Source organism: Anguilla anguilla, chromosome 18 (assembly GCF_013347855.1).
Source record: "Anguilla anguilla isolate fAngAng1 chromosome 18, fAngAng1.pri, whole genome shotgun sequence".
Taxonomy (NCBI): domain Eukaryota; kingdom Metazoa; phylum Chordata; class Actinopteri; order Anguilliformes; family Anguillidae; genus Anguilla; species Anguilla anguilla.
Genome location: NC_049218.1, coordinates 17,628,459 through 17,648,725, shown reverse-complemented (window position 1 = coordinate 17,648,725; position 20,267 = coordinate 17,628,459). Strand labels below are relative to the sequence as shown.

The 20,267-nt window shown below is 47.7% G+C and overlaps 1 protein-coding gene across 2 annotated transcripts in view; it reads right to left on the bottom strand.

Annotated features, from left to right (window-relative positions):
* The window catches only part of LOC118218007 (inositol polyphosphate-5-phosphatase A), a 131,068-nt gene extending 111,224 nt beyond the window's left edge, over window positions 1-19,844 (bottom strand). The window contains exon 1 of one of the 2 annotated variants that reach the window (XM_035400303.1): window positions 19,364-19,844. In XM_035400303.1, the coding sequence (XP_035256194.1) occupies window positions 19,364-19,438 (75 nt within the window). In that variant the 5' untranslated portion in view covers window positions 19,439-19,844. The remainder of the gene's footprint in view (window positions 1-19,363) is intronic. The other variant, XM_035400304.1, reaches the window with a different exon arrangement.
* Between the last annotated feature and the right edge of the window lie 423 nt (window positions 19,845-20,267).

The following is a 20,267-nucleotide window of genomic DNA, read 5'->3' as shown; positions in this document are numbered from 1 at the left end:
GACGCAAACATCAGGCTTCCCTCACAGCGTCACGTGTCGCTGGAAACGTCCCAAGAAGCGTGGCGTGACGGGTTTTGGGTTCAGAGGCGCACGGCCTGCTGCCAAACCCTGCAGGGAGAGGGGGCGGGGCCAGGGTGAGGGAGGAGGGCGGGGCCTGGGCGCCTGGGGAGAACAGGCCTCTTATCTCCCGCTGTTCTCCTGTCTACGGCATCCTGTTTGCGCTCAGGCAAGACAAACAGCCCTTCTGTCAGACGCGCAAGGCTACAAAGGCCATCACGTCTTCTGCACTCAGCTGATATCTCTATAATTGGGGCTTTCCTGGGCAGTGTTAGAGACAGAGAAGGGGAGACAGAGGAGGAGAGAGAGAGAGAGGGAGAGGGAGAGAAAGAGAGAGAGGGAGAGAGGGTGGGGATATTAGGGAGGATGAGAGGATGACTGTGCAGGGAATTCTGGTAGCACTGTCAAACCCTGCACACATACAACTGGGCACCTGCATGTGTTTACACACACACACACGTATACATACACACACCCATATGGAATGGGATAGTGGCGCATGAATTTTGCATCACAGTTTAGTTTTTTTTAGACCGCTGAGTTAGCCCACTTCTGAACACCGCTTGTTTTTTTCCAGAGCGCTCCCACCCCTCTCTCCCCCACATGAATTATCTCCGCCCTCCTGGGCTGATATCGCTGGCGGAAAAATATTTTCTTTCCGCCGCCCCTGTCCCCGCACTCACCCGCACGCATTTCCCACCGCGGGAGCCTCCCTGTTTCTACGGCTGCCACTGCCCGCCTCCGTAACCCAAAACAGAGGTTCTCCTCTCAGCAGAGGGGAGAACAGAGCTCATGGATTTCCCCCTTCTGAATCAGGCAAGGCGGCAGGGCCAAGGCGGGCCCTGGGTGGCCAGAGGGGCCGAAAGCTAACAGGGCCCCTCTGTGTTGGCACGACCGTGACCGGCGTGTACACGCACAAACCGGTCTGCGCTCTCCCCAGGCGCCCGTGGGCGTAACCAGAGAAACCTTCGGGCATGACACCGCCCTGCTTGCCAAAGAGTGGAACAGCGACCAACATGGCAGACTCCACCTGACCGGTCGGACTCAGTCCAGCCTACCTGCGTCTCCTCTCCCCTCACCCCTCCTCTCCCCTCACCCCACCCCTCCTCTCCCCTCACCGCTCCTCTCCCCTCACCCCACCCCTCCTCTCCCCTCACCCCACCCCTCCTCTCCTCTCACCCCACCCCTCCTCTCCCCTCACCCCACCCCTCCTCTCCCCTCACCCCACCCCTCCTCTCCCCTCACCCCTCCTCTCCCCTCACCCCACCCCTCCTCTCCCCTCACCCTCACCCCTCCTCTCCCCTCACCCTCACCCCTCCTCTCCCCTCACCCCTCCTCTCCCCTCACCCCACCCCTCCTCTCCCCTCACCCCTCCTCTCCCCTCACCCCACCCCTCCTCTCCCCTCACCCTCACCCCTCCTCTCACCCCACCCCTCCTCTCCCCTCACCCCACTCCTCGCCCACTCCCCGTTTCAGCAGATCTGCTCTTGGCCGAGTGTCTGGAACTCATTTCCCATGCCTCCCCCCTCCCTGCTCCTGACCCCAGCCTGGCCCCTTCTGTGCTATTTCAAGATATTTCCTTTTACAGAACTGATGAACTCTGGCTTTTACAGCAACCCCCAGCCCAAAAGCACTCAATTCCTCCATAAGAGAAGAAAAGGCGCTGCAGTGAGCTGTATCTGTGTGCTGCACTGAGCTGAGTTAAGCCTGTCTGCCCGCTGAAGAGGAAATAAACCGCGTCCTCATAAAGACACTCCTATGGAAACATTTTCCTAAATTGAGTCCACGTTGTAGACAAGTTTCAGCACGGCTTTTTTTCCCCCGCCGAAGTAAAGAATCGTTACCGCCATTTTAGAAACAAGTCCAACGCAGCAACTGATCTGGTAAACAAGCTTTCAACAGGAGCCTATTCAGAAAACTTTGCAAAGCAAAACAAACATTAACATCGGCAAACATGCTGCAAAATTCTAGGAATTTTAAATATGGGGAAAAAATGTAGGCTACATTTCCACGTTTATGGAATTTTGTGGGGTGGGTTTACCCATTTATTCTCTTCGTGACAAATTGCTCCTTAAAAATAATTTTTTTAAAAAGCAACATTGTTTGCATTATTACTTTTTTCGTCTTAGTTAAATACTCCTATTGAACAGACAACATTATCCTTTTCAGTGGAGGCCTTCAGGCCTTGCAGCTTAGCTTTCAAAACTTTATGTGTGCTGAAACAGCGTGTTGCCTTGTAAGCAATATGTAGCAAGCTTAGCTAAGAGTCTTGTATGTACGCAAACTAAAACAGGTTAGTAACTAAGTACATTGAGCTGCAATACATGGCATCACTTTACAAAATTGACATATTAATCCCAAAATGAAGGGCTTTATTTAACAGGCGCCATCAGTACAGAACAAACACCATCAAGCATTTACCTCATCCAAGAGAGCACTCATCTCTGAGCTGAGAAGGAATTCAGGAGGAATTCCCTGTTTGCTGATACTCGGGTGATGAAAGCATTACTTGTACAGGCACCAGTATCATTGTTAAAAGTCAATATTCACTCAGTAAAGTGACATGGCTCATGCTGCTTTCATTTACAGAAATCAGTGAGTATAAAACAAGGGGGAAAGAGGGAAACACACACACACACACGTACACACACACGCACGCACGCACGCACGTACACACACGTCCTAAATAAGGGGTCAGAGGAATGCAGAGGACACGTAATGAATATTGTGAGTGGACGGTAAACAGGAACAGCGAGACAAAGGATGGACTAATCACCGCTTTCCAGAGAACCACAGCTGGGAAACATGGCATATGGAAATGATATCTTAAGCGTACAGCACCCCCCCCCACACACACACACACACACACACACACACGTAAGCTTATAAAAGATCCCCAGGAAGACCTGTGAGAATCGGGAGAATTCTGAGAATTCTGGGAAGTGGCGATCGGGCTGCCCCCGGGGGGTTGCACCTCACACCTCTTCCTTAATTTGCTTGGCACCCTGGACATAGCAGCCAGGCGGCAAGCGATGGAGAAGGAGGGCCATTTTTGGCACTATGACAGGGAAGCATTAGTCAGAGTGTGGCCAATGGCATCAGCCCATTGCCCAACATCATCTTACACAGAGCTGCTTCTGTCACAGCCGCAAATCTCCTGCTGCACGGCACCGTACCTGTGTAAAATCTGACTGATGGCCTCATCCAGCCCAACCGACTAAAATAAGCCAGATCACCATCATTAGCACCAAGTCCTACCTCCTCGGACAAATCTGCTAAGAGCCACACCGTAAGGCAAGGTTTTAATTCAGTTCTGAAATACAAATGCAATCACCACCACTTTTACTTCTAGAGCAACCCCTTAGTGCCGACACTGTGAATAATTGTTTGGTGTTGCAGATGTTCAGTGATGGTCTATACTCCTTCATATGAGGTGTGCTGCACAGGCATTCCATTAACAGAAACAGGTCTGCAGAGAGACCGCTAGAAGAAGAAGAAGAAGAAGAAGAAAACAGCCCCACAAACGGAGCGTCTCAGACGGGCGCATGATGACAGGAGAGCGCTGGATGGCGGTCAGACCCGCCTGGCGCTGTTGGCCACTCCTGCGCAGGGAGAGAGATTGCCATACAAAGACACGCGCGGCCTGCGCAGGCCGTTAAACTCTCAGCAGTCATAAAGCAACAGAACCCACGGAGAGAGGGGGGGGGGGGGGGGTTTAACTGCCTTTAAAGTCTTCTTGAGCGCCTGGATTTACGGCCTTCCTCCCCAGCTCCCCTCTCCGCCCCGCCTGCGTTCGGCACGCCCGACGCGCCTCAGAGCCGGGGCGGCGGGGCGAGCGCCGGGGCCTGCCGCGGTGCCCCTTCACACCGGTAGCGTTCCAGGACGTGAGCGCGCGCGAACGTTCCAGGCTCGGCCCCCTGCGGCCAGCCCCTGTCCAGGTGGAGCGACGTGGAGAGATCTGGAGAGGTCCAGAGAAGGCTGGGGGGCTCAGAAGCAGTCTGGAGTGACACCCCGCCCCACCTGAGCTGCCCCAGAAGGGCAGTGGAGACCAGCTTCAGGGAGCATGTGGTGAGGAGTCGAGAGCGAAACCTTTGTGCAAACACTCGGCCCTGACGCCAGCACAGAATGCTGGGAGACTCGGACACGCAGGCAGGCTGAGAGATCTGGAGACGCCCCGCAGCCTTCCTGCCCCAAATCCTCGGTACACAACGCCCTGCTGTTCTTCCCTCTCAAACCGCCGTAGGGCCACAGGGCCTCAAACCTGCACCGTGGCGGATCTCCGTCTGTGTGCCAGTCAGGCATCATCTCCATATTTAAATACGGCTGGGAAAACATTCCAACTTTTGCGTCGTTCTTTCCGACTACAACTGCCACCGCAGTCCTGCCCCAAGACCCGTGGCACCTCTTTATTCTCTATTCCTTTTTTGCCACAATTTTATTATCAGGTACTGTTATTAGGTTAACTTCAAATTTACATTATAGTACAATTATTGAATGCCAATGTGACTTCAGCCATAGATCACCTTTACCTACTTTTTTTTCCCCTTGTATTTTTGTTGTTATTTTCATGTAAAATGCCTACAGATGTACAGGGGGGAGAACAGCAGTAACTCACAGCATATTCGCTACCTCAGCAGATTAGCAGAGGGGTCTGGTGGCCGTATAAGCCTATTCAGTGAATTTCCCCAGAGCTTTCTACAGACCCTGACTAACTCCGACACGGGACGAGCCTAAATCCCGCATGTGACCGGGAGAGAGACACCCCTGCTGAACGGGGGATAAAGCGTAAGACACGAGTCCCAGTGTCTCCGGCTCCAGACCAGAGTGCACAGCGGGCAGTCCTGGTCTCTGGTTCCGCAAAGCGGTTTAAACCGGTCCTGCCCTCGGGTCCGGGCCCGTCTCTCTCGGCCCCGGGTCCGGCAGAAGCCATGCGTATGCTCTGGCCTCCGGACTCTTCGCCGGGACCCTGGTGAGCAGACGGTGCGGGCAGCACATCAGAGAGAGAGAGACGGACAGGTACGGGCCAAACCCGTGAACACAAGCCTGCTGATTTGGGAAGAGGAAAAGAGAGGATCTGTCTGAGGCGCTGCTACCGCCGAGGGGGAAAAACAGACATTCAGACAGAGGGAGAGGGAAGGAGGGAGGGACAGGAAGAAAGAGGAAAAGACGACAGAGTGTGAAAGAAAGCAGGGAGCACTCCATCTCGGTTTCTCCCTCTCTTTCCTCGGCAGTCTCCCTTTAAATCTCTCCCCCTCTTCTCTCTCACCGAGAAGAGCGACACAGCCAGAGCAGCGTCTGAAGCGGAAGGCCTGCCATTACCTGCGGAGGCGCATAAATACTTAATGAAGAACCGAGGGAGGAGAAGGAGAGACCTTATTAATCACACATTATTATTCACCGGGATGTTTTTCGCGGTTTGAAAGCGTAGGGAGAGGAGACGAGTCTGTGACAGCTTGCAGAACACAGCAGACGCATGTGGGAGGAGCCTCGCACCCACACCCAGCCTACTGGCCAGCACGGTCAGCAAGCACAGCCTTTGGGCTGCGGCCAATCGGATGCTTTGATCATTCTGGTCAGGTTGGGGCGGGGGTTCACCTTTGAAAGGAACCCCGAAAATTCAAGCATCCCAAATGTCAATAAATAGAGGGACGAGCCTCTCCACATAAGCCATTAATCACTGGCTTGTCTGCACCAATGAAAATTAATTATCTCCCCAAAGCATAACTATGGGTCAACACTGCTGACAGATATGGTAGCTCCTCCTAATTTTGAGTATCATTAAGCCTTATTCTGACATCACACCACATGCCTCCTGACCCTACAAGCTGCACAAAGGAACATTCTTTGAAGAATGCCAAAAGGAATGGACCTGTTCCAGTGAACCACCCTAAATGCCCTTTGAAACATTAAAGATGCAATGACCGGTGATCTATGAGCTAACAGAAGGGTAATTAAGCTTTGGCAGAGCGTGCTGCAGTTGAGGAGGGAAGGACAATCTGATATCACAGAACCGTTTCTGTAGCAGCCAAACAACACCCACAACACACACGTCCATCCAGAGCACACCACGCAGCTACCAACCAACAAACCAACCCACACCACACACATCCATCCACAGCACACCACGCAGCTACCAACCAACAAACCAACCCACACCACACACATCCATCCACAGCACACCACGCAGCTACCAACCAACAAACCAACCCACACCACACACATCTATCCAGAGCACACCATGCAGCTACCAACCCACAAACCAACAAAACAGGGAAGACGTGGCAGGACGAGAGAGAGAGAGAGAGAGAGGGGGGGGGAGGGAGAGAGAGAGAGGGGGGAGGGAGAGAGAGAGAGGGAGACGTGTACTATATCATCAGTCACAGCGCCACATCCCCCACCCCACAGAGATTAGCGGTATAATTGCTGCATGTCTATTTGTTTTTGTCCACCTTTGCTCTTGCAAAAATAAAGGGTAATGTCATGTCAATATAGCACCTTAAAAGGTGGGAGGGTGAGGGCCACCTGCTACAGCCAGAGGGACAGCTAGTGGCAAAAAGGACACCTCAAACACCATTTAGACCTCTTCCTGTGAACAACTGAGCCTACACAAACATAAACGCACACAAATTTCCCTTCAAAGCAAATATCACCTGGTCCACAATGACCGGTTATATCTGCTAAATCCCTCAAGGGACCCTTAAATGACCTTAAATATCCTAAGAACAGCGCCAAGCCCAATCAGAAATAAGCAAGGAAAAATTACTAAGGATGTACAGTTTCCCTCTGTTCTCTGATCGTGTGTGTGTGTGTGTATGTCTGTGTGTGTGTGTGAAAGACAGAGAGACAGTTAGTGAGAGAGAGAGAGAGAGAGAGAGAGCGTACACTCATCTGAACAGCAGTTAGACATAAAGATCCATGTATGTGTATCTTTGGGAAATGGGAAGGTATGTCTGTCAAACACAGGGATACTGATGTTGCTGTGAGCTGTGAGCATTTTCCCTCAGTCCAGCTCATCTCTCATTACAGTGAGGAAAAGCAGGTCTTCTCAGGACAGGATTCTGACTGGCGTAGAGACCTGGCCTCTACACACATGAACGAACACACACACACAAGAAACATTTCGGCAAAATAATTCTGCTACGTTTACAAAATGCCAGAAAAATTGTGAGCCTGCATCTCTTAATGTGTTAAGCCTGTAAGTGTTAAATCTATTTTTAATTTGAGTGCATCACGGCCCTAAGGTACTTTAACGACTTGGCCCGACATTTCATCCTAACTGTTTCCACTCAACCATAATAAAAAAATAGAAGTACCAACCGATTAGCAATTAAATGCTATTTTAGCCATTAAAGCAGTTGCCCACAGAGACTAATAACCCACAAAAGTGTTAGTATTAAACAATAAATGCATAAGAATTTTACAACACACACACACGCACACACAATAACAGACTCAATTAGGAAATCCAACTAATTAGCTGCGCTGTAGACAACACAACATCACGACGGATGCTTATTTTCCAGCTTACAGAACCAAAATGTTCCACACACCATTGGTGCCTGGCTGGAACACTGGGCCTAAAGGCCAGATGCAGGAACTTTCTATGTGGCCACGAGCTGTGGGATAGGCCAGGCCAGGCCTATAAAAAGAGCACAGAAAACAAGTGAACATTTTAGGACTTTAAAGACAGGGTGTTGGCAGGATTGGGTATTCCCATATAGCAATTTGAAGCCCAGAGACGTCTAAACCAGGCCACCGAGCTCCAACAGGAAGTAGGCCGGTGAAAGCCCCAGAGCCCAGGCCCCTTTGAAGGCCAGGTGGGACCTCACAGAGTGACACCGTGTCCCTCTCATTATGAAATATAAATATCCATGCAGGCAGGAGGCTCAAACCCCCCTCACTAGGGACCCTTCCTGCTCCTGGCCCCTCCCCCTCGCTGGAATGAGGACACAATAACCCTTTAAGAGCCAGGCTGCCACCCAGCAACCATGACTATGCCACACATCTACTTTCAAGGCAATTCCCCCAGAGACTCATGGGAAAGAGCTGGATCTCATGAAGAAAAGTTTCCTGCTTGTTCAAAAACTGAAGCTAAAGAGATCTAATACAGCTGCCTTTTCGATTGTGTTCAAGGTTCAGATAGACTGTTATTGGCTTTCTGGTTTTTAATAAAGCCACTTCACATGTATATTCGTATCTCAAGCTTAGGGTATGCATTCTTAGAGAACTTAAAACAACAGGCTTTAAAGTTCTCATGAAAGACAGACGTTTCATTTTTTCCGTAAGTGCTGGAGAAATCTGCTCTGAAAAGATAAACCTGACTGCTCTTGCTGGGCTGAAAATCACAAGCTTTTCTGCTGAGAATAATTCCACAGCGTGTAGGAGGGTTTTTAAAAATAAACTCGCTCTCGGGGAGATAAATTAGGTATGAAGGCCTTCCAGGGCCTCCTAGTGCTTCCCTCTCCGCACAGGAAGTGACTAGTGCCCAAGTGATGGATTATGCTCTTTATCCACTACTAGTGACATCATCATCAGTGGCCAGGAGACAAAGGCTAACACATTTAGCCTGGATTCAGGAGCACCGCTGCACGGCCATGGCTCCCATTTTGTTTTCTGTTTACACAGCAACCAGCTTTACTCTGGCCCACGCCAGGACCGATCTGTGCTTCCTCTGCCATACAAAAGCCTACGTAGCTGTGCAAGCTGAACTAGCAGTGTTCCTTCATATTATTACAAAACTGAAGAGAAGGTACTGAAAAACAATTTGATAACTGCTAATTTAATGTCATTTTCACATAGATCTTTTATGACAGCCTGCATTCCAGTACATGTACAATGAATTGGAACTTGCATATGGTCAAAGCACCTGCACTGTCATACCTCTACAAAGTTGAATTTGTGTGTGTGTGTGTGTGTGTATGTAGTGTGTGTGTGTCCAAGAGAGAGAGAGAAACTGCTAGCGCTAACCAGCTATCTACTGCCAGCATACCTTTGTATTTGCTTGCTGGTTAGCCAATTATCTACCTATATAGATACCAAGTGTATGATCAGCAGCGGCTCCACTGGGACAGTAATGGGGTTTCAAATTTCCATGGATCTGATCCTCTTCAAGCAGGAGGGGGAGGACAAGGGTGGGGCCAGCTGGTGCACGGCGGCAGGCTTGGGAGAGGGGGAGGGTTAGGGAGGCAGGTGGGGGTGAGGCCAGAGAGGTGACTAGCTCGGTGTTGAGCTGGCCCAAGCCCTGCTCAAAAGCCTGGTCCTTCTGAAATGTTCCTCACATAGTTCTGCAGCTGGGCCTGGTGCTTGTCTTTCTCCCCCCTCTCTTTGTTTGCAGTGGCACTCCGCAGGCATCGCACAAACATCATCTCTTGAGCTACTTCAGTGCTCACTCAGTGCGGCCAGCTTGGCCAGCTCAGCCTTTATCTGTGGATCGTAAAACAGAGGCACCGTCGCCACGACGCTAAAAACCGTTGGTTGGAAAGTGCAGTATGGTGGTGTGTAGATTGTTTGTTATTTGTGTGTGTGTGGTGTGTATGGGTGTGTGTGTGTGTGCGTGTGAGTGTGGGCAAGTGTAACGTACAGAACCAGTGGATTTTTTGAGTTCGTTGTATCATTTGTATGACAAATCAATTTGCTTCAGAGAGCAAATTTTGATATTAAGCCAGAATACACTGTAATATACGATCATGGCTTTGTAACGGTTGAGGCAGTTCATGTGTAGGTAGCTACAGATGTTTTTCATTTTGTGTTAAGAATTTTACATAAACTTTAAATTTTATTTTCAGGATGCCACTATTTAACCATTCATACTTCCTCCTGAAAAAATAAAAAAAGTAGCATGAGGCATGCCGACTAAATTTGTCCTTTAAATTTTTTCTACAAGTTAATAAGAATTATCACTACCTCACTACTGTCCCTGCAGTGTACTGAACATACACCAGCGTTCAGCTGGCACCTGTGTGCTCAGGCTGTATCCCTGAGTTCTGTCTGCAGCTCTCAACACACCTTCCTTTCAAGTTCAGACAACTCACCAAACCAACATTTCAGCTTTGCTAAGGCCTGACACAACCCCCGAAGGCTGTCTAATCTCTCTCCTCTTCTGGCTCTCATTCAACTCTCACCCTCCTCCCTACCAATACCAACTCTATTTACATTTCAAATGCTACATTAACATGACATGGCTGGATACATTTCTAAAGGCTAACAGTATCACAAACATCAGCACAATATTATATTTCCAAATAACTACATGCACACGCATACACCCACACGCACACGCGTACAGGCACACACACATGCGCATGCACACACTATGAGAACGATTACTGCAATATAACATATTAGGAATGGAATGAACATATTCCTCTCTCCTCCATTTCTGCCTCTCTCAGTATGATGCTGTGGGCTGAATAATTTCTGATGCGTACCCTCATGGCAGCTTCAAGCCTGCGCGGGTACCTCTCCGCTCACATATCTAAGAAGAAGAGCTGCAGAAGCAGCAAACAGACAGGCCCCTTTATGATCTGAAAATACTAAAAAGAAATCAAAGAGTGGAGGAGCCAGACAGCCTGTTTTCGCTGACACTCGACTACCACAAAACACAACTTTGATCAAAACCCAATGGCTTGTTTCAACATGGCAGAAAACTAACACTCATGGACAAACACCGTCAGCACCTAAACCCAGCTGTCTTGGTTAACGTCCACTGAATGATGTGTGGTGAGCAGCTGTAACCCAGGGAGGTGTGTCTCAGATGAGGGTGTGGCCCAATCGGGGGCCTGGGATTTTGGCGGCGGGGCGGGGGGGGCGGGGGTGAGCGTGACAGACATGCCAAGACAAAGAGCAGATTTAGGAAATGCTAATGAAGCCAAGAACCTGGGCGTTCATCTTGCTTAGCAGAGAGAGGTTTGTGTCCACAAGCAGACTGACAACGTCCCACCAGACCCTTGTACACGTATGGACACCATTAAACCCTGTGTGAGATGAACCTATCCTGACCACAGCCGGTTAGAAAAGTAACTCCACAGAAAGGGCTTGGTTGGCCATGGTGTACCAAGCAATCACAGCTCCTCTCCTCAGTTACCCCCACCCAATAGAGCAGCTGGGTGATAACTGTTTTTTTATTAAATTAGTGTACAAATTTAGTGTACAAAGCACACACAGCACTCCTATTTTAATTTAATTTAATTTAATTTAATCTTCCTCATTCACTTTATTTTGATTTCATTTTAAACTTTTTTTTCCGATAGGAATTATTTTTTATTACCGTTAAGCTAACATTTACGCAAGCTGTTGCAATCAATTGCATTAATTAAGCAAACAAATGCCCTGTCGGGGCTTAAACAAGCTTGCGTACACACCTGGAAACTGGTATGTTTTTAACTGAATACGATGACATGCTACAACAGATACTGAGCAATAACAAAAACTGCTAACCGCCACACTAAAAAACACGCTTTCACATGAGTGTATTTTGAGGAGCCTGAAAAAAAAACCACATGAATATGAAATCCAGAAATAATCTTTCCTGAAATACAAAAACGGGCAATCCCTGAGACCAGCGTGAAATTTCAACATTTCAACAATTTTGTTGGCAAACTTAAAGTAGAATCTTAAGATGCCGGAGCAGAAATTATGACAACTTCTAAACAACAATTTTTTGACTGAAGACATTAAAGTAAGTGACTTCAAAACAACCGTAACAGTAACTATAATATAGCATAATTTTGATCATTTGGTCAAAAAATGGCTAATTAATTTAAAACATGCTGTTTATAAGACCTGAAATGGCTCAAACTGCTACATATTAGCTATAAAATACTCAACTAGCCTATATCCCTAAGCACACTATACTACAACACCCTTAATGATGTACACTATTATACACAATCTACTTAGTACTACTAAGAATCTAAGACGACAAGCTCATTTTTAACTGGGCATGCAGACAACTGTGGTAGAAGCCAATTCAGCCACACCAATTCATTCAACAACATTAAAGTTTAACGTAGGAAAAAAACGTCAGGGAGGGAAGAGAAGAGAGAGGCACAGAGCCGAAAAGCTCGAGAGACAGAACTCAGACACCAGCTGGGCTCCTGCCAGGGTTTATCAGCCTTTTTATTCCGCACGTTAACTTTTACTGCCTTGGTTCCATTTAATAGCCATGTTCACTCTCCTCATTTTCTTCTTTAAGCAAATGAGGCTTGCGGTTTAGGACTCTGAAAGGGGGCGTGTTTGGTTATGGATTTCCAGCTTGCCCAGGGAAAAGGGGGGAGTGGTCAAAAGGGACGACATTAATTGCCCCCTGGATCAGTCCCAAACCCAGATCCTCTGACCTAATCTCACTTCCTTATCTGGCTTCGCAGAGCAGTGCTCATTGTTTAGGCCGTTCGGTTTATCTGTGAGGCTCGGAGGGGTCAGCGACTGCAGCCCAAACCCAGGACACACTGTACTGTAATCAAAGTGGGGGGGGCAGCTTTCTGTAAATAAAACCAGTAAAAAAAGAGATGCTCTTTCTCTCTGTCTTTTTTCACTCCCTTTGTTTACAGTGCGCCTCTGGAAGGAGTTATCTCCAGGGCCACTTCAGAGCTCGGCCACTTCTGGCAGCCGAGCCTTCATCTGAGGATGACAAAACAGAGGCTCCGCCCCCCCGCCATGCTAAGAACCGTCTGCTGAAAAGAGCAAGACGGGCGGTGTGTCGATGGTTTCCCCTGTGCGGAGGGAGTTTCTCTGCGAGCAGAGCGGGGGGTTGGGCGGGGGGTGGGTTGTGGGAAGAAAGCGCGCTCTCTCCCTCTGTCCCTCAAGAAATCTCCCCGATTTAAGTGCTCTCCACTTCTCAAAGCACTCCTAAACTAAACCGAGTGCCGTAATACCAGAACGGTGAAGACCTTCTTGTGTGACAGTCAGAGGGGCATTTTATCTGGACATCAGAAGGACACTCAGCATGACAAAAGGTCTCCAGCACCGTAACCAACCGTCACTAATCAGCCAGAGAACCGCCGCAAAAGATGAGGAGAGTCGTTCCAGCTGAACTTCCCATTCGCCAGACGGGCCCTCGCCATTCGGGTAGACTCCCATTCACACACGGAGCGGTCGGCAGCGCCGGTGAGCTCCAGCCACAGCGAGCACGCCTCAGTTCCCTTCCACCACGGCAGATAAGCACTATCACAGTGTACACATTTGAGCGCAGACAGTGGAAAAATGCGGATCTGATTGCGCCTTTGCTTGTGACCCCCCCCCCCCCCCCCCCCCCCACACACACACACACACACACACAAACCCCGCGGCGCGAAGCTCTATAGATGGTCAGGCACCTGAGGGAACTCCGCTTTAAACGCCGTCGTGATGGGCGGGGGCAGCAGCTCAGTGCCAACCACCATTTCCCCCGTAGCGTGGCACGCTCTCAGCCCTGAGACAGAGGTGGTCTCTGAACTATGACAGCGGGGAAGGACCGAGCTAATGGTTTCTTTCCATTTCATAACTAGTTCCACAAAGATGCCATTTCATAACCAACACCAAAGGGGCCAGGGAGAGACACATGTGATGCCAGACTCATAATCAGCAATTTTCCAAGTCCATCATCATGCAGGCACAGCTATTACTTGAGCAGAAATCACACCAGCAAAGCCGTTTCAAGCTAGATAGACGCTGCACGTGAGCAAAGCAGCATACCCCAAATAACACTGTCCACCACACAGACATTTCATTAAGTGATTCAAGCATCTAGTAAAGAAAATCTACCTTACCGACTTTAAATAGGCTATACCATGTTATTGAATAGGGAACGTACAGGCACACAAAGACACTTGGAATCTCCCCTCCCCCACTTTGCTGTAATAGAAATCCAGATTTATCACATCTAACTTTTCGCTTTAAAAGCTGCCCATTTCATGCACTGAGGGGTCAGAATGTGTGGACGGTGAGTATAATGATGACAATAAGCCCTTTCACTGGGAGAAAGTTTCCACAGTGTCTCACCAATTAAAGCAGGGCCGGCCCAACGTCATGTGAGAGCAGACGGATTTATATGAGACACGGGAGGGGTCAAGTTCCAACATAACCATGCCCCCGCCCTGCCCCCGCCCCACCCTCTTCCTTCTCTTCTCATAAGTAACGCCCCTCCGCTTCATTGACACTCCTTCACGGTTTCAGTCTTTTCGTCTGAAGGCTAGACAGGCTAGTTTCTTTTTCTCTGCCTCAAATTTTCCCCAGACTTGCAGTGCCTCTGAGGTTACACGCATGCAGCCTTTGCTCATGGCCCTGGAGCTCCGCAGCTAGAGTGCATGCACTTCCCCAGTGAATTCACTGCATTCGCACCAATGCATTATCCAGTAACTATTCCACACCCTACCGTCCACACAGTACTACAGTGGAGAGCTAACACAGTGGTGTAACTCTCTCTGACACAGGTAGCACGTGGGTGTCCGGTGTGTCACTGGAAGGAACTTGTGTAACGGCACCCAGAGGAACCCTGGCCAAATGAAACCCACCCTACCTCGGGCGGGACAGCTGAGAGGGCAACGGTGCGGCACTTCCGTGGAACCCAATTCACAGTGGGCTGACGGCAACACCCAAAAACTGTGACTAGAGGCCACAGCCTGCACTGACTCGTGGTGAGCGCCTTCGCTTTCGCTGACTGAGTAAAGGAGTCACCTTCCTGTCGTATTTCAGACTGAATCAGCAGCTCATGCTTTGAGGCACAGCATGAAGGTGACAGTCTTAGACCTCTGTGAAAAATACACACGCAGAAGCTGGGCATTCTTTACAGTTCCCCAGATTTCTACCAGCTGCAACACCAAGGGCCGGCGATGCAAGCCTAAATCTACACACAGCTCACCACGCAGCCAGCGGCTAACGCGGCCTTTTGATTCAAAATAATATTTTCTGTGTTTGAAGAGAAATCCAAAGAAAACAGCCCCGGTGACTTTCTCACAAAACTGTCCCCCCAAGATCCCTCAAACATTCTACTGGCTGCCGTGAGGTGAGCGCCAAAGAGAGGCGGAAGTCGGCGGAAACACTCCGCGTCTCACAACGGCCTCATTCACCGCTCTCACAGTCGTCCGCGGCAACAGAAACGAGGTCTCCGCCCTAGAAAACGTTCGCACGCACAGAAAGGCCTCCTTTCATCTGAGCAAGGCGCCGCTTCGTTTGCGTCAGAGCGAATTTGCAACCGAAAGGGACGCCTGGTGGTCGGAATTTATGAGATATCTGGGGAATCTGGGGGAGAGCGGGCGGCGAAATCAAACGCCACCGCCGAGCCGAGCCGAGCCAGAAGAGCGCCGCCCCTCCCCGACAAAACCTGGCTCAGGAACGGCGCCACCACGTACGCACACGGGGTCGGCTGTGACACGGATCCCCATTTAGGGCTGAAAGAACTTTGCGCTTCTGCCACAAAGTCCATAACAATTAGAGATTAATCAGAGATTAACAGCAAAGATACAGTGATTGTGTCATCATCGCAAACAGGTGAACGGAGACTTTGATTAAATAAGGACCCCTCAGTCTCCTCATAGTCTTGAAGGGGATAAGCTAATGAAAGCACAGAAGATGTCCGTGTAATGCTACTCCAGCTACTGAAATCGTTCTAAATTTGTGCTTTTCTCATGTTCCACTGATGTAGACACTCTGACCCACAGCTGTCGAATGGAAATATTATGAGAAAATTTGGAGAAAAGGAAGGAGGGATTTGGTCTAGATGTTGTTTCCAACCTTAGGCATAAACAATGCCTGCTCAGGTCAAATGGTGGACTGAACTCCTCCCAAACTCAGAGAGGACGTTGCAACAACAGGACAGGCCTATGAATATGACTGGGAATCCCAGACAGAGAGGAAAGAGAAAAAAAAGAGAAAAAAAAAATGTTTTCATAAAAGAGCAGTAAATAGCTTGTACATAATTTAGGTCTGGCCAGTGCAACAGCAATGTTGCTTCAAACGGTACAGGGACATCTCAGCATCATTCAGATGGTACCGCTACTATTAATTCAGTGATATTGCATGACATCACAGTGCAGGCCCTTGATTAGCAGTGTCAGTGTGCAGGGTACTGAAGGTCTTATTAATCACAGAGATTAAGACATAACCCATCAAACAGAACGGTATAGGCCGTCCAGCTGCGCCCACAGATAGCAAGGCCCAGAGGCGCCCAGCGCAGACTTCTGACGTTCTCAGAACTCCTCAGACCTTCCAAGGCCACTGAAGGCCCTGGAGACTCAGAGCAGAAAACAGCCAGGGAAACAGTGCACTGAAATTAGGCTTTATACCCATTCTAACCTGTGCACGCACGCACACACAGACGCGCACACACGCATGCATGCACACACACAGTTCCCATCCACTGATATGGTATTTTCAAGGACCACTGCTGATTGGTGGGGGGGGGCGGGGGCAGCCACCCTGAAGAAAACCGTTTACACTGTGAGGCAACTGAAAGCAGAGTCAATGCAAAGTTATGCAGCGCAATAGCAAGGGGAGCTTTGCAGTGAATGGAGAGCAGCATGTTGATGCGCACACAGATAGCAAGTTTGTTTCATCCATGTACTGTAGCATTGCGGTTCATACCAGTGCCTGCTCTAAGCTGCCTGCCATACAAACTGATACCCTGTGAACTTCAATATGTGTACTGTGTGTGTGTGTGTGTGTGCCATTCCATAAGGGACTCTCCACCCAACGAAACCAAGAAACTCTCAGCCTGAGTTTTTTTCGGTGCTGTTTCTAACATAAAACCTGCTACAGGAACATATCAAAACTTTCAGATCTTACATTTGTATTAGGTACAATGTAGAAGATTCATTTTAAGGGCCCTTTGACAAGGACTATTTGTTGCAACTGTATCTTTTTTACTTTTCGACTCAGTGCAATCACGTTTTTTTTTTGTTTGTTTGTTTTTTTTCCCCACCCAAACATTCATCAGTGGACTTAAATTAGAAAAGGGTCAAACACCCAGTGTGAAATCAACACGCCTGCTAATCTGCCTGCTTCACACTTCTGTTTCAGGTCAAGTGAGCTGCCTGGACCAAGGTTCCACAGAGTATCTTTCACACATTATGTGGTGGTTACTGCCAGTTATCCTTTGGCATTTGGTACTTATCCCAGTTTAACTTTAAAACAGTGTGAGCTTTTAGCCTCTGTGGGATAACTTCAAAATAATGAAAGGTAACTGAAAAAACAAACAAACCTAACACTCTTACTGCAAACTTCTGAAAGCTTTGCTATATTTTCCATTTCTAATTTAATTTTTTTTCTTTTTTTAGAAAGGTGATCTGTGATATTAAAAATGATACCCTCTTATATTGTTGCCATATCCCGGCATTAACCTATGGGTCTCCCTTTTTCAATACTGCAATTTCTTGATCTGAAAAAAACAGAACAGAAAACTGACTATTTACAACTTTAGAATTATATTAGGCTATATAGTAACTTGATAATAATACAACTTAATAATAATAATTAAATTCAAAAGTAACAAAAATCGATTGTTGATGTCTATTCTCTCAAGTTGAATTTCGATGCTGCTGGACGCATGCGATTAATTGATTGAAACAAGGATCTGAAGGCATAGATAAAGGCGCATTCAAAGCACCTTATTTGCATATAGAGCACTGGTTTGCATTGCCTGAAAAGTCTGTATTTACCTGTCCATTAAGACTTAATCATTCCTGGATCACTGCCTCTTCGAGGTAAATCCGAAACACCACCAGAACATTAACTTGAGCAAAATAAACAATGGCATTTTAACCATATGATAGAAATTAGGGTATCATGTGACTAAGCGTGTTTGCTTCATTCGTCTCCTTATGCACATGCAAGCTGCTAAAAATAGCTGTAAATTGTCCTTAACGTTTATGAATAGAGAGGCAGAGAACATAAAGTAGGATTTTAACTGAATGTGTCAATAAAACCATGTGTGCCTATTTACAAGTCGAATTATGCAACGATATTGTCTTACACATTTTTCGTCCGCCCCTGTCAATTTTGAATCAACTTGTGAAATATCTGAGAGATTTCCCAAAAAAGAAGCAAAATTACCCATAATACAGCCAAAGGTCACCAGTCTTGCCTCTAAATCTATTTATATCCCCGGAGAGAAAGGCTTTCACGTTCGGTGTACAGTTCACAGGGAGGAAAAAAAGCCGCCACAACAGCTTGTTGCGCTTTAAATGGAAGCGACAATCTGCCTTTGGGCCCGACCATAAAGATGAGTCGGTCCGGCTGCCTCTCTCGCTCTGGCACACACGCACACACTTCACATCTGCGACATCGTGTTGTCCGAGTACATAAATAAACAAACAGTGACACTGCGCAGTATTTATAAACAGGTTAATGTGTCAATTACTAAATAATTACAGATAACAGATAACATAACGGCAGTTAACAAGCAGCGAAAGTAAAACAGCCAAACTTGGGTACGCTGGCTAGCTGTGGACGCATTCTGAACTTGTAAATCGTCATTATAGCTACCTTATGTTAAAATTGAACCTGCATTTCATTTTCGAAGTATCCACAATCATGTGTGCACGTCGACCAAAGGGTAGGCTAACTGGTGAAATGTAACGACTTTATCGTCACGCTGTCACTCACGGTGGGAAATTGGGAAAATGGGGAAACTTCGTGGGACAGTTTACTAGGATAGCCTCTTCCTTTTCTGTTGCATGCACGCTGTCAGCCGGTGATGCTATATCATACCTACACTAACATTAACGATCTGTCGGAACAAAACCGTTCAATTCAGAGGATAAGCTTGTAGCTGAACTGCTAACTTAGACTACAAGTCTTTCTGTTTATCCACATATCATAATTTGTCTTCAAAGTCATATAGACTTAGGCTATTGATGATATAATGACACCCATGGTAAAATACGCGAAGGTCAATATTGAATCAACGTCGAACGGAAACTTTGAGCTAAGTGCAATGTACGTTATAAGCTACTTCAAGACATTGCTTAGACATGGGTTGCTAACTACAAAAATGTTATAAATAGGCCCTGGAAAGAGGTAGCTCTTTCCAATCCTGTACGCGAGCAGCAATTATAATAATCAGTAGACACTCTAAGAAACGTCAGTCAGGTATAGCCAAACGCCCCCTCGTACCTGCAACCCACAAAACAGCGGGTTAAGTTAGGTTTTAGAAGGGCCTCTTTGTGAGCGTGTTAAAGTGAATCAGTGTTCGGCGACGCTACGAACCGCTCGTCCACATGCACACACACCACCAACATAAATGCCCACGCGTGGAAACGACGAATCTCCACGATGTCCAACATTCAAAAACAGCAGCACAGATACCGTGACAACACAGGCGCTTGCTACTCACATCTTCAAAGAGCGATCCAACGTTGGCTGTTACCAGCAATATCCCCGTGCCTTGTGCAGTCACCTTCCCCGCCATAATTATCTGTTTTAAAACCGAAGCTGCCAGGTGTCGAATAGAATTAAAAGCAACGAAAGTAGTAAAATGTTTAACGAGACAGGTTCTGTTAAAACACGGAGAAATTACGAATGCAGCCAGGCTTATCGGAGCTCAGCTCGCTCATAGCTGTGCGTGTGCATCTAAGTAGTAGCAAGCTTTGGGTCCCTCTCTGATGAATGTGTTGGTCACTTCTTCACGTGATAGTTCGTAGCCATCGTAAAAGTTTCTTTTTCTAATCCACAGCGATTGTCGGACTCTGGGTCATCTCAGTGTTTCGGTGTTTTCCTGGCTTTCGCTGTTAGAAACTCTGCCTCCCGTCCCTGCACAGCTCCAACAGCACCATTGCGTGGATTGTTTAGGAGGCTGGGCTGGAGTCCTTCGGTGTCCTGACGTCACCGAGCCAATGGAAAGATGTAGCTCTTAAAAGGGCAACGCGCAGTTGGTGAGGATTTGTCGAAGACCCCAATATTCTTTGCAAGCTTTTGGAAGCAGCAAATATGTTGATCAGATAAAACAGTTTTTGTTAGTCTGGCAGTACGTTAATATTGAAGAGGTAAAGAAGCATACATATACTAGTAACCATAGGCTATTAAATCCGGTGTGTGTTTGTGTGTGTATGTGCGTGCGTGCGCGCATAGTGGAGCTAATGACTTATTTAAAGACTAAAAACCAAACCATTTACCATTAAACAAAATAAAACGTTTACTTTAATGGTGGTATGATAAGGGTTTATTCATCAAAAATTGGTCCTACCTACTTTGAATTGTACATAACATAATGGATGGGAAGATATCTCAGTGTACGCGTT